General features: G+C 41.5%; 1 protein-coding gene across 2 annotated transcripts in view; it reads right to left on the reverse strand.

Annotated features, from left to right (window-relative positions):
• The window catches only part of Gxylt1 (glucoside xylosyltransferase 1), a 32,227-nt gene extending 19,257 nt beyond the window's left edge, over positions 1 to 12,970 (reverse strand). The window contains exons 1-3 of one of the 2 annotated variants that reach the window (XM_013505719.1): positions 12,777 to 12,967; positions 4,481 to 4,652; positions 1,806 to 1,931 (exon numbers count right to left, since the gene is read on the reverse strand). In XM_013505719.1, the coding sequence (XP_013361173.1) occupies positions 1,806 to 1,931; positions 4,481 to 4,652; positions 12,777 to 12,829 (351 nt within the window). In that variant the 5' untranslated portion in view covers positions 12,830 to 12,967. Of the gene's footprint in view, positions 1 to 1,805; positions 1,932 to 4,480; positions 4,653 to 12,776 lie in introns of both variants that reach the window. The other variant, XM_013505720.1, reaches the window with a different exon arrangement.
• Between the last annotated feature and the right edge of the window lie 731 nt (positions 12,971 to 13,701).

Genomic DNA, 13,701 nt, shown 5'->3' on the forward strand with positions numbered 1-13,701 from the left:
CTGAGATGAATCTGTACCTTTTTATGTAAGAATATGGGGACAAGAGTTTCACCCCCATTCTGCTACCTTCCAAAGCTGCTACATCTTGATCAACTAGAGTTACACCACCGCCTCAATGAGCAGCTACTGGCCAGAAATCACCTCACTGCTCCCTTAGTTCACCATTAGCAGATGTAAGGTCAGGGTGAGGGAAAGAGCTGACGGTTGACTGCAGAGCCTGAGTAGGGATGTTCATCTGCTCTCGAAGACCTCAATTACAAGGGGATGCTTTCATCATCTATTTAGAGGCCACTGCGTTCCTGGCCAACTAGGAGGATGCTGCATGAAGTCTCAAGCTCACCTCACTAGAAGTCAGATATAAGGTTATATAATAAACGCGCCTATGTTTTTCTCTAGTTCATTTTGGTCCTTTTCACCTGTCTGTTTTAAAGGAAGAGAAGCTCAGCAAGAAAGGTTTGTCATTAGGCAAAATAAAGTATCAATGTACTTAAACCTGGTTTACAAAAAACGATGCACAAGTAATTAAGAACAATCTGACAGGTTTCCAGAATGCATCCTACTCTCCCAGAGTTCCACTTAGGAATGTAACCAGACCATATGATTAAATGATCTGACAAACTTCCTATCACAGCATCAACAACTAAACTTGTCAATAAGGAGAAAAAGCGGACGGGGACATGCCTGTCTCTCGTCCTTTTCTTTCATCACGCCCCGCGTTTCCAGAGCTCATCTGCACGACTACCTGCCTAGTGAGGACGCTCCATGCGAGCGCGGGCCCTGCCTCTGCCCCTTCCCACACACCAGGCACTTCAGCGCGAATGACTGGCAGAAGACAGACACTCATGCAGGAATGACGGTCAGTGTGACACTGCAATAACTCAGTATAAACATTTTTAAAACTTCTAAGGCCTAAAGTATTTTAATATTTTTTTTCCCGATCTCAATCCCTCACTTGAGTGCTTTTTATCATGGAAGGAAGACTGAGAAAGACTGCAAGATCAAAAATTTTTAAGCACAGCATCAAAGATACGGGTAGGCAAATTAGACTATTAAAACTATAATGTAACTCTATCCGATATTCTGGATTTGGTAAACTATATTCTTAATCTGCTAGGGTTGCTTGAATCACTTCACAGCTGCACAAGAAACAAGGCTGGGATTCAACCTGAGCCTCGTACACACTAGGCCAGAGCTCTCCCACTGAGCTACATGCCTGGCCTCAAATATTTTATTCTTAGCAAGACTTTTATCATAGCTTTGACCTGCTCTATGGGAACATTTCTTCCTCACAGCCAAGGAAAGTAATATATGTCATGGTTTGTATCTGAATGTCCCCCCAAAGCCTCATGCGGTCATAGGATTTTTTGGAGGTGGCTGAATCTAAAGTGTGTGATTGATTCCTAGTGCAATTCTGGGATTAAGGGTGCTGGGAGTAAGAGTGGGTGATCGCTGGATCAGTCCACTGACGGATTAGCACCACCCGAACGCTGGTAGACTGGATACAATGTAGGGACAGAGAGAGGCTTGTCTCGCACTGGCTCTTGCTGCATCCTGTCCCATGAACAGCTGCCCCTCTGTCAAGCCAGCCTGCCTTGGAACCAACTGCTCACGGACGGAAACCTCCACAGCCTGTGAGCTAAACAACTGCTTTAACACTGGGTATTAGTCTCAGCAACGAGGAAAGTAATTAAGACAGAAAACTTAAATGTACATTTGTTTATTGAACTAAACTTATATAACTCTTCAGAAACTCATGTATGTAAAAGTAAACTTCAAAGTAAAAAAAAAAAGGGGGGAGGACTTACTGGCAAGAATAGTCTCTGGGAGGCACATGGTTTAAAGAGCTTTTTCCACTCCGCCGCATTCTCACTTGGAAATGTAATGGGATATAATGTATAATTAAATGTTTGTAGAAATGACCAGCTGTCAAGCTAAAAAATAAAAATCAATTAGATTCGTTTCACTTTCAATTTTTCCTGTAATATAATCTAACAGTTACCAAACAAAACAGCTAAAAACAGCAATCATATACATTTTGTGTTCAACAGTTAGAGCAGAGATTTTTTTTCTATGAGTAGTTTTATTTTCATACAAAATCTAAAAATATCCCAGAAAAACATCACCGACACATAGAGGAAGGTTGTCAGGTACGAGTCAAAAAACCAGAAAGCTGAAAGAGCCTTGCAAGTATCCATTCCCCTTAACTTTACCTATGTAAATTCTCTCCATTTCTACATACATTAAAAGGAGAAAAATCAAGCACAAATTTTATTACCATAGTATGTAATATAATAAAAATGTTGACATTCAAAGTCAAACTAATTTTAATATGCATTGCTAATTCTGATATTAAAATACTCAGAATAATACATATCTGATGCCAATTTTTAAAAAATCATTACAAAAAGCAAAATATATCCAAAATCTATGACAATCTTCACTATCCTGAATGTATAAGAAGATACTGAATTATTTCAAACTCAGTTAAGTATTACATGTCACTGTTGCTTCTATCGATTTTTTATTTTTTTGGAGACACTGTCTCACTGTGTTGCCCAGGCTGGCCTTGAACTCCTGGGCTCAAATGATCCTCCTGCCTCATCCTCCCCAACAGCCATGACCCAGGCACGTGCCACCAGGTTCTCACTTAGAACTGCTGATTCAAATGACCTGAAAAGCATTCAGAAACAACCTACAGAGAAGGGAAAAACCTAATTTACGTATAAGGTGAAGAAGATCTCTCTGAGTTTACCTACCACACAGAAGGGAGAACCTTTTCTCCAGCACTCTGCTTTACTGTCTCTATTGTTTTCAAAGACTAGCTAGCACTTTGATCTTTCTCCTTGACTTATAAATCACTTAAATATCATTTTAATACCAACTCAAAATGAAATATTTGGCATTTGTCATCTTAGTTACTTTTTAGTATTGTAAGCATGTTCCACTAAATATTTGATATTCACTCATCAAAAGCATAGGCCAATTTTGTTATTATTAAAGTGAAAGCCAGGTGTGGTGGCTCATGCCTGTAATCTCATCCCTCAGAAGGCTGAGGCAGGAGGACTGCTGCAAGTTCGAGACCAGCCTGGGCTACAAAGTGAGCTGAAGGCCAGCCTGAATTGTATAGCAACACTTGTCTCAAAAAATAAATACATAAATAAAGTCAAAGAGGCTCTAAATGGAAAACTATAGTACAAAAGTTGTACCTAAGATGAAACAATAAATGTTTTATTTTTTATTAATTTTTAAAGGCTTTCCCAATACATAGCAGCCTATTATTATTCGTTCAATCTCTAGGATAAAATTTATTCCGTTATGATTTTATAAAAATCTAAGTAAAGAGATCAAGATTCAAAAAATATGTGTCAAAAATATATAAACTAGAAATATTTTTAAGGTGTAAATAAACCTTTCTAGTGAATCAAAAGATTTGCCAGAACTGAGATCGTAAGTTGTATTTTTCCCTTAACATCCAAAGTGAACTTAAAAAAAAAAAAAAAAAAAAACAACTTTAAAAACTCAGGCCAAGTAGAAAACCCAGACCAGCTTAAATACTCCATTTAGTGGCAGGGGAAAACATCAGCAGCGTCACCCTTTCTATCAAGTCAGAACACGAGGTGGTGAGGTCTCACGCAGAATTCTTACGTGTTCTCTTCTGTCTTTCATCTCCAGTTCTTGCACGGAAACTCTTTCATTGTTAAGGAGGTTACAAAGCGACCCTGGTTACAAAGTGTATCTCCATCCTCACTAACAGCTAGGTATGGTCATATGGCTAAATGGAGGCCAATGGAGTACTGGCAGAAAGGTCACAACTCCTTGTGGGAGTTTCCTTGAACAGAAGAAGGGGCTGCCCTTCTCTCAGGTAGACTGAACATGGATGTAATGGCAGGATCACGAGCAGCTATCCTGGACCATGAGATTGAAGCCTCATGTTGAAAATGGGCTCAGCGGTGCTGGGGATGCAGCTCAGTAGAAAAGCAGTTTTCCAGCATGCACTAGGCCCTGGGTTTAATTCCTAGTATAAAGCAGGAGGAGGGGAGGGAGGGAAAGAAGGGGAAACAAGGCAAGAAAGGGGAGGGGTGGAGGGATGGACAGGAGGAGGATGAAAGGAAGGAGAAAGGAAGAAATAGCTCAGCCATAATCAGAAACAGTCCACAAGGATGAAGATCTGCCGTGTAACTCACTGTGTACCTTTGCGTGAGAAAGAAACGTTCATCTTTATTACTGCTCAATCAAAACATCCTGGAACAGCAGTCAGTAAAATAAAATGTTTGCGTTTGGGGAAGGACTTCTCAATCGCTTGTTACTATTAAAAAGCAGATCTTACTCTTGCATTCTAGATGTCGACTCAAGACGGAAATGTCAGGAGACCAGAGTTCCCAAATGCGCATTTCTGCACCAATGCAGTACCAAGCATTCTCTTAAGTCACGCTTGAACACGCCACTCCCCACCCGCAGCCACGGCTCCGTAACTACTCACTCGCGCTTTGAAGCTATCCTGCAGCTGATCTTCAGCAAATATATGGAACTGAAGAGGTTTGATGCTGAAAATGAGGGCTGACTTCAACATGGTCATGGTCTCTTCCAGTCTTTCACCACAGGCGACCACGGCGAGGTGCATTTTCTCCTCAGGCTGTGCTTTCAGGCTATACCTACGAGAAGAGAAAACACGTTTTCCAACAGCTTGAGCACACCTCTACGCAATGCTGAAAAACAGACGTTGAAAACTCCCCTTTAAGAAGCGAAGGCACACCAATGACAAAACACTGTGCTGACTCGGTCCTGCATTTCCGCGCCCTCAACCAGCCTTCCTCGGCCTTCCTCACTGCGACACTGCCGCAAACAGGGAGCACGTTCTCAGCTCTCCCAAGAGCACCAAGAGCAGCAACATCCGAGGGGCGGATCCTCGACTCCTACCAGACGCCCTGGGGCAGGAGAGCTTTCCCAGGAAACCTCTTGAGAAACGAAGTCTCACTGACTTGAAAGTCTTCCACTCAATGTTTTTTTAAAAAAGAATTTTAACATATTCTTAGGTCAGCTAAAGCCCCTGCCCACACCTCCACCCACGACAGGTCACTCTGATGCAAATCAGTCATCACTTCATCCATAAATGCCTCAATAAACTCTGGCCTTAAACCATGCCGATTGACAACAAATCTGCTTCACATAGTTTTTTTCAGTGACACACATTCCGTTCCTTCCACTAAATATCCAGCAAGATATAAACATTTACAAACAAGACCGAGAACATACGAGCGAGCACTGCCGCGTCTTCTTGGAAGGAAATCTCCCAAGGCCCAGCGGGGGGCTGGGCGCCAGGACTCTGCCCACCCGGGGCAGCCGCCGCCAAGTGCGGCTGGGTCTTCCCCGTCGCCCCTGCTCCACTCAAGGCGCCCCGAGAGGCCCCGCTGCGCTCAGCTGCCCCCCCTTCCTCAGCCCTTCACTGCCCAAACAGGAACGATGACCCGCAGAGGGAGCCGACGCTTTTCTACCTCTGCCTGGGGGGGGCGGGGTGACTCCAGCTCATCGCCACCACCGTGACACGAGTTAAGGAACAGGCGATCGAGACCCCGCCTTGGCGCGAGGAAACCGTGCTAGCTCCCTTCCCGGTCATGGCCTTCAACTCGCGCTTCCCACGGTGGTAAAAACGCCTTCATTAAAACATCATGGCTTGAGAATCTCATAGGCTCAGACTGCTTACCTGGCCTATAACAAGATCCTACACCAACATCAAAAGCCAAAAAAAAATTTTAAAAATAAACTGTACCACTCATAGGTTGCTTTCCATAGAACTCTCTATCTGCAGAGATCAGGGTATAACAAAACTGAAGAGAAAAAGCAAAATGTTCCTCAAGGGGAAAATAAATCGTTCTAAAATCATTCTGGGGACTCCTCCCAGGCACGTCAGCAAGAGTCGCTTCAGTCACACAGCCGAGTTCTTCTTACCACTTCCTACAGGAGCGCTGTCAGCCACGTTCAACTTCCTCTTCTCTTCAGTGTCCCTTTCCAATAAAAGCACTGAACTTGGTACAGACTCCAACACTTACACTGACAAAAGCAAACACACTTCGAAGGTGTCTGCGGCTACCACCCTTGCCTCTCAACCCCAAGGACAGGAAAATCAATTGCAACTCAAAGAAATCCAAAGTCAGCTTCTGCACTCAGGAATCAACAACTAAAACCTTCTCAACAGTCACGGGGATTCAATCATTCAGATAATTTCAGCCCCAACTGAACGGTGTGACCTTGTCAGGGACTGCAAAACTGTGCTATATTTTAATCACAGTATGAACTAACATCCCCATGGACTGAACGAAATGTTATCCAAAAGGACAGTTTAAAGTCAAACTTGTTTTTCTGTAAGAGGAGAAGAAATCTTTCAGATAATTCAAAACATTAGCAGAAGGCTCCCATGGTTAAATGTCACATAACCTGAGCATGAAAAGTGTGACAGTAATGAGCCACATACTAGATTAAAAAAATGAATGTGAGTCTAAAATACTAGTAGGTAAAGGAGTAAAGGGAGAGAACTTGTCTTTTTTTTGTAAAGAGTAAAAGAAGGATAACATAATAATAGAGGGGGGCTTACCAAATTACAGACAAAGTGGTAGGAAATTATCAATGGTTATTGTTTTACATATTGTTATCTACAAGATAGTTTCTCAGGAAAACAAAGAGACAAATGATAGTGAGTTACAGACAAAAGAGGTAGGAGATTATCAATAGTTGTTGTACTATACTCAGGTATCTTCAAAGTGGCTTCTAAAGAATATAAATAGAACTATACATGAGTGACCTACTGAATAATCATTCAATAATTCTCAATGGTTGTTGTAGGAAACACACAATAATAAACATGGATCCATTTATGAAATAGGATAGGAACAATACAAACATTACAGAGTTATGGACAGATTAGTAGGAAAATATCAATGACTGCTGTAATACATGGTGGTATCTTCAAAGTGGTTTCTCAGGAAGACAGAGATACACAAGAAGGATCTAACAAGTAGTTACAGCCTAAGAGTTGTCAAAAAACAAGTGAGCCGTCTGGGGCGAAAGCCATTTTTTTTAGCATTTTCTCTCCAGCCTCCCATCGCATTGGGACCCATAACCAGTTAGTGTCCTCTCCCCAACTGTCAGCACAGGCAGCAGGAATCCTGCTCCAGACTTCTCCAGAGCTCCACCACAGCCTGTACTGTCAGGGGAAGAATGGCTTCCAGGGAGTCTCTGCAGGTATTGTGCAAGGTCCTCCTGGTTTACAGCTTCCAAGCCGCTCTCGTGACCCCAGGCCACAGGACCTCTGACTCCGTGGGCTTAGTCTGCATTCTCATGTTCTCTGAGTCCTTGTTCAGCAGCTGCTCCTCCGCTGGCTCTGGACCTTTCTGGTTCTCAATGGCAGGAGCAAGAGTGGCCCATTGTATGGCGTGTATTCCCAGGGGTTGTTTAAAGTTTGAATGATTCACACACGTCCCAGGGTGGGCATCTGCAGTCGGTGCATGGTGGGCCAATTGTGTCATTATTTCTCTGTGTCATGATAGATCTCAATTGAGTGGCGGCAGCCGGCCTAAGGGCCGGCGCACAACAGTGCTCGCCGCCACATGGCTCCCCATGCGCCGGAGGCCCTCCTGCCAGGGGCCCTGCAGTGTAGAACTAGGAGAACGTGACTTGCGATAAACAATAATGTTAGCATGACATCAGCAGAGTCCTGACAGAATGACCAAAGAACAGATCTCCTATACTGCAAACCCACCAAAATTCTGAATCTAATCATTAAGAGATAGGCAAATTCAAATTAGGGCATTCTGCTGAAGAAAAAAAAAGTATGTCACAAAAGACAGTAGCACCACCCTTCTCCCACTGAAAGAACAAAGGAGGCCAGCCTAGCTCCAACAATTAAATGCAGCGTTACCCTTCAGTAAGGAAAACACTTGAAGGACTCAACAGGAAAATAAGAAAAAATAAATAGGAATCTACAATCTATCAGTTTAAATAACTGGAGGACAGTCGCACTAGAAAATGTCCCCATTCTTAGGAGATACATGCTAAATACCTGTATTTAGGGGTATATTGTGGCTGCAGCTGTTTATTAAATGATTTAGCACAAAAAAATGTGTCAAAACGTTACTAGCAGGTACAGTCTTAGGAGAGTGTATATCGTGTATTGAACCTTTGCAGATGGCAGCCTTGACAAAGTAAAGAGCTGAGCAAGGTAAATCAGGAAAAAAGTCCTTAAAGAATGTTGTAATAACAAACTCTAATACTATTAATGCATTTGTGAACCACGGAATGTCCTCCTCATGTTAGGTACATTTCTGCTATATAAGAGTTAGTGAGGCAGGGTCTCACTGTGTACCTCAAGCCGGCCTCACACTCACAGCAATCCTCAGCATGCTCCACACACCTGGCTCCTGTTGGCTTTTTTTAAACAACATAAATATATTCCATTCTGTCCTTCTAGCCTATTATTAAATTAGACTCCATAAAGATAATACATAACATTTAGAACAGCATTTTGATGAATATATAAAGTCAGACTACACAGAATTAAATTTCTAATAACAATCTCACCAACAAACAATAACTACCACGAATGTACCCCCCTTCCTGAGCCACTCCCCACGGTGAGTGAACTTAGGGCTTCTGCACTGAGCTACATCCCCAGCCCTTTCTCACTTTTTGGGGCAGGGTCTTCTTAAATTACTAAATTTCCCAGGCTGCGCTCAATCAAATTGTCTCTTAATTCTTATATAGCAGAAATGTACTTAAAATGAGGAGGACATTCCGTGGTTCACAAACGCATTAATAGTACCAGCATTAGAGTTTGTCATAAGGGCATTCTCTAAGGACTTTTTCCTGATTTACCTCACCTGTGAGCCTCCCGCCTCGGCTGGGATTATACATGTGCGTCACCACATTTGGCTCCAGGAATGAAAACTTTGTAGTTAAACAAACTGGAAAGCTATGTTTTACAACACAATAATTTCCTTAATATACGACTTTAAAAAAAATGTTTCTTCTCTCAGTGTAAAGAGTTGTATTCCTTGGCTAATATAAATAAAAAAAAGAAAGAAAACTGGGATTTTGTTCATGAAAACCACTTCTAAACCCTGCTGTTGATCACAGCATTGTCACAATATCTGTTAGAGACCCAAATGAATCTTTGAAAAACACAGTGTCGAAAGTATACTAGCTACTTTGATGAGTTGAACATACATCACTTTTGAAATACTTACGAAACCGTTAAGATTTTATGCAAAAGCATACACCAAAAATCTAAAAATGCAACATGAAATATAAATATTAACTATATGGTATAAATTAAAATAATCCATAAAAATATATCTCTCAAAACTGGTATAAGACCATGGAAAACAATACTGCTAATATTAAATAACATTCAATTCACCTATGACCACAGTATCCATCAACCCCCAAATCAATTCCTACCACCAAGAGGAAAACTTAAATATTTTAAAGAACTATTTTTTTAAAGTTCAAGTCATAGAAGAAACTGATATATTAAAAAAAAATTTTATAACAATATTAAATTGAAGAGTTTGCATAATAAAAACTAAAAAGAAAGAAATCAGGAAACTATCAATGGTAAAAATGGAGCATACTGTTCTACGAGTTCACAAAATAAGCATTTAAAATTCAGTAGGAAACAGCAATTCAACGAAATAAATCAATACTGATCTATCATTTTACCCTACTAAGTGGTAAAATGACAGCTGCCAATAATGACAAAGGTTATGGCGACCCCAGAATGCTGACACAGGCTTAAATCCACATTTGCGTAATTCCTAGAAAACAATTCAGCGATATAACTCATTCTTTTCAACAAGTACTTGAACTCTGTCTATGCCTATGTGTGGCACGTGAACAACGAGGTGAGTACTGCTGTACTCAGCTTCCTGGTGAAGAGAAAGAGAGTAAACAGGTGACACTTACGAAAGAGTTGGAAGCAAGTGCTTGTGGGAGTTCGTGTTTGCCTTGGTTTTAAGGGCAAAATACTCCGAAGAGAAGACAGCAAATAGAAGACTCAGCAAATGCAGATACAAATCATTTAAGTTCTAACAAGGAGGGGAAAATACTCTCCACACAAAGGGCTTCTGACACTCGGGAACAGCACGCGGTCATTGACGCTGTCCCTTCACAGAAGTGTCAAACTTTTACACTCAGAAATCCTATCCAACAAAGCATACAAATGATGGGAGGGGAGGCCATTTTGTTTTATATTACGTTCACTGCATAATAAATAAATTGGGGGGAAATACCCCCCCCTTAAGACCTACTCAAATTACATAAGGAATTCAAATTGGGGAAGTTAGACGGGGCCCCTCCTGCGAGGCATAACGTGACATCAGGAATAGTAGGCAGGAGTGGGAATTATCCCTCTCCTCCTTTCAGTGCTCGGGACTGAACCCAAAGCCTTCACGCTGAGACGCACACCCAGCCCTCTCTTATTCTTTATGTTGACACAGGGCCTCGCTAAGTCACTAACTTGTCCAGGCTGGGCTTGAACTCATGATCCATTGCCTCAGCCTCTCAGAGTGCTGGGAATACAGGTGTGCGCCACTGCGCCTGGCTCCCTGGAGTCGTCTTGAAGTACAGGAGGCAGATTATGATTATTCATGCTGTAATTTGCCAAAAGGTCTGGTTTCCATACAGAGTAAACAAATCAGACCATACGGAAGTTTGCAAGTTCACCCCGTTCCATTTATGGGGCAAGGCACGAGGGTGCCTGTCAACAGTATCCGTCAGCAAACTTCTGTAAGAATGAAAACCATGGAGCTCACATTTTCCAAAATTATAAGCAAACTGAAAGCTAAGATTATCTTGCCTTTTTTCACAAATGGACCAAATTTCCTTTAAGTGCATGAAATTTGTACTGTGTTAAAGGGTAACTGTCACCTTGACGTCATTATTTCCCCATCCTATAGCATGGTATGTGTTTTCATTTGTTCAGATCTTGATTTGTGTTTTGTTCTAAAGTATATGTTTGTGACACATCAGAGCTAACATTTGTTTTCGGGAATTGGTATATATATATATATATATATATATCATTCCTCGCTCATTTTACATCTTTAAAAGTTTTTTAAAACTTGGTATAATCTTAGCTGGAATGGTCCATAGTAATACTTCAACCCCAATTCTTTTCCACAGCAATAGGGTATAATTTAAAATATCTAATTTAATTATCCCCTGTCATTTGCTCATGAGATGAATAATGTATTTTGGGTTTTTTTTTTTTTGGTTTTTTTTTTCCGGTACCGGGAATCGAACTCACAACTTTGCACTTGCCAGGCAGGCACTGTGCTGTTGAGCTAAATCCCCAGCCCCTGAGATGAATAATGTAGCAAGAATGCAAAAATTTAAATACACATATCATACACAGATATGAAGAATGCAGTTCTTAGAGCCAGGCATACTGGTGCAGGCCTGTATGCACTTGGGAGGCCAAGGTAGGAGGGCTGCTGTGGTTCAAGGCCAGCCTGGGCTACAAGAATGTAGCTCTTGGAGAGCAGAACGGTGGGACAGTGGTTACCGCAGGGACGTAGGTGGCGCAGACAAAAGGGCACAGAGCTCCAGATGGAAGGAATGTGCTCTCGAGGTTATGGCACGGCAAAGTGACCACAGCTAAAAATAATGTTTATTTCGAAATTGCTAAGGGAAAAGGTCTTACACGTTCTCACTACCAACAAAGGTAAATATGCGAGGTGGTAGAAATGTGATACAATCATTCCACACACACACATACGCCGAACTTCACACTGTACCCTACGAATACAATCATCAGTCAGTTTAAACAGAAGTTTTTTAATTGCAATTCTTCCTACCTGGAACCCTCAACGACCACCTTGAACCTGGCTAACTTCCCGTGCCTGGACTGCTTGCTCCCTGCATTCGCAAGCCTTCCCTGAGGCCAGGACTCCTCACAGGTGCAACTTCTCAGCTTCTATTATAATCTCAGGTTAACCACTGCACTCACTGCCACAGGCGCTCGCTAAGGAGGGAACCACATTAGCTTGACTCAGGATCTGACCCTTAGCACTCTGCATAGACAAGCAGAATGAACAGAATCAGAATCTAAAGGAATCATCAAGAGGATGACTCCCCCAGCAGTTTACTTTTGGAAAGGGCACTTCAGGCTACTGACTGGCCACACCCTCCCCTGCCGCCGTCTCAGCAAGACAGTCTGGGAGCCACTGCCTGATCTCACTCCGACAACGCATTTCTTACTAAGTATCAGAGCAGGAAGGAACCTGAAAGGTCAGCCGGTCCAGTGCCTTATTCACCCAGAAGCAGCAAAGCAAACAATGTAGTAACCAAAAAATAATGTCACATCATTTGCTCCTTTAAAATCTGTAAAGATAAATACATATTTTAACCCTTCCATTCCAATATTCTGTCTAATAGAACACTTCCACACTGTCCCATCCACCAACAAAATGTTTCTTCGGTACACCAGCTTTAAATCAGATAACGAATATATGTATCATAAGTTAGATCACAAATCCCCTAAAAACAGTTTATCTTAATAACACCTAAAAATACTTTAAACTATTTACATGCAGAAAGCACTAAAAATTAGTGATAACTACAACATGGAAAAGAAACAGAAAACCCAATTGGAAAATGCATTACTTGTGTGACAGCATTAAATTACAGAAAAAGAAACATGTTTATATCCTGTTACAGTCAAAGCTTCTATTACTAATCTTACCTACACTGATCTACTACTTACACATTACAGACTACGTGCCTACCTAAGTGCAGCTTCCCAAAAGCAGTTCACTCCACAAACATCAGAGGGCAGCATCCAATAGGGATTCCAGTAACACAGAGTGGACGCTTTACACCTGACGGGTGAGACAGAAATGAGAGTGTCGTGTGAGTGCTTCAGTTGAAATTCACTAACAACTTACTGTTGTTTTACAGACAGGAAACTGTAAATCCAGGTTGCTACTGGTAACTTGAAGGTTTTTTTTTTTTTTTTTTTTAGAAAATTCATTTCTCCTTTACTTCGGGCACCACTATTTAAATAAAACTTTAAAACCTTTAGATTACCATATACTACAACTGGAAAACAATGCTCTAGTCAGCATCTCCCTGGATGTATTAGTATCTCTTCCTCAGACGGCAGACAGAGCACAGTTTAAATTTTTCTTCATGAACGAAGCATATTACCCTAGAACAAAATCCATTTCATCAAAAAAAAAAAAAGTTTGCTTATCCTGAAACAAAATAAAAATATCACAAATGCTGGTGGAGGGCTGGGGATTTAGCTCAGCGGCACAGCGCCTGCTTGGCAAGCGCAATGTCATGAGTTCGATTCCTGGTACCGAAAAAAAAAAAATGTTGGTGGAATGGGAAAAAAGATCTCTACATATTTTTATATTAATCCTCAACCCAAGTTATTTGTGTGGTGTTTTAAATTAAAAAAATAAGAAATGACATCCACGCCTCAGCTCATTTCTCTAGTATCTCAGTTTCACTGCGTTATACAAGCCAGAAGAGAAAGGTCAAATAGGGTCTTCTTGAGATCCGGTTGTAGCTAAGAGAAAAAAAAAAACCCTCGGAGTATGGAAAGGTGTTCTTCATTGTTATTCCTTTTCAAAGCAACAATCTACAATTTACCACAGAGGGGCCTGGGTGTGCCAGACGGTGTGAAGTCCGGAGTCACCGCCCCAG

The sequence above is a fragment of the Chinchilla lanigera genome, unplaced genomic scaffold (assembly GCF_000276665.1).
Source record: "Chinchilla lanigera isolate Chin_1 unplaced genomic scaffold, ChiLan1.0 scaffold00099, whole genome shotgun sequence".
In the NCBI taxonomy this organism is placed as follows: Eukaryota; Metazoa; Chordata; class Mammalia; order Rodentia; family Chinchillidae; genus Chinchilla; species Chinchilla lanigera.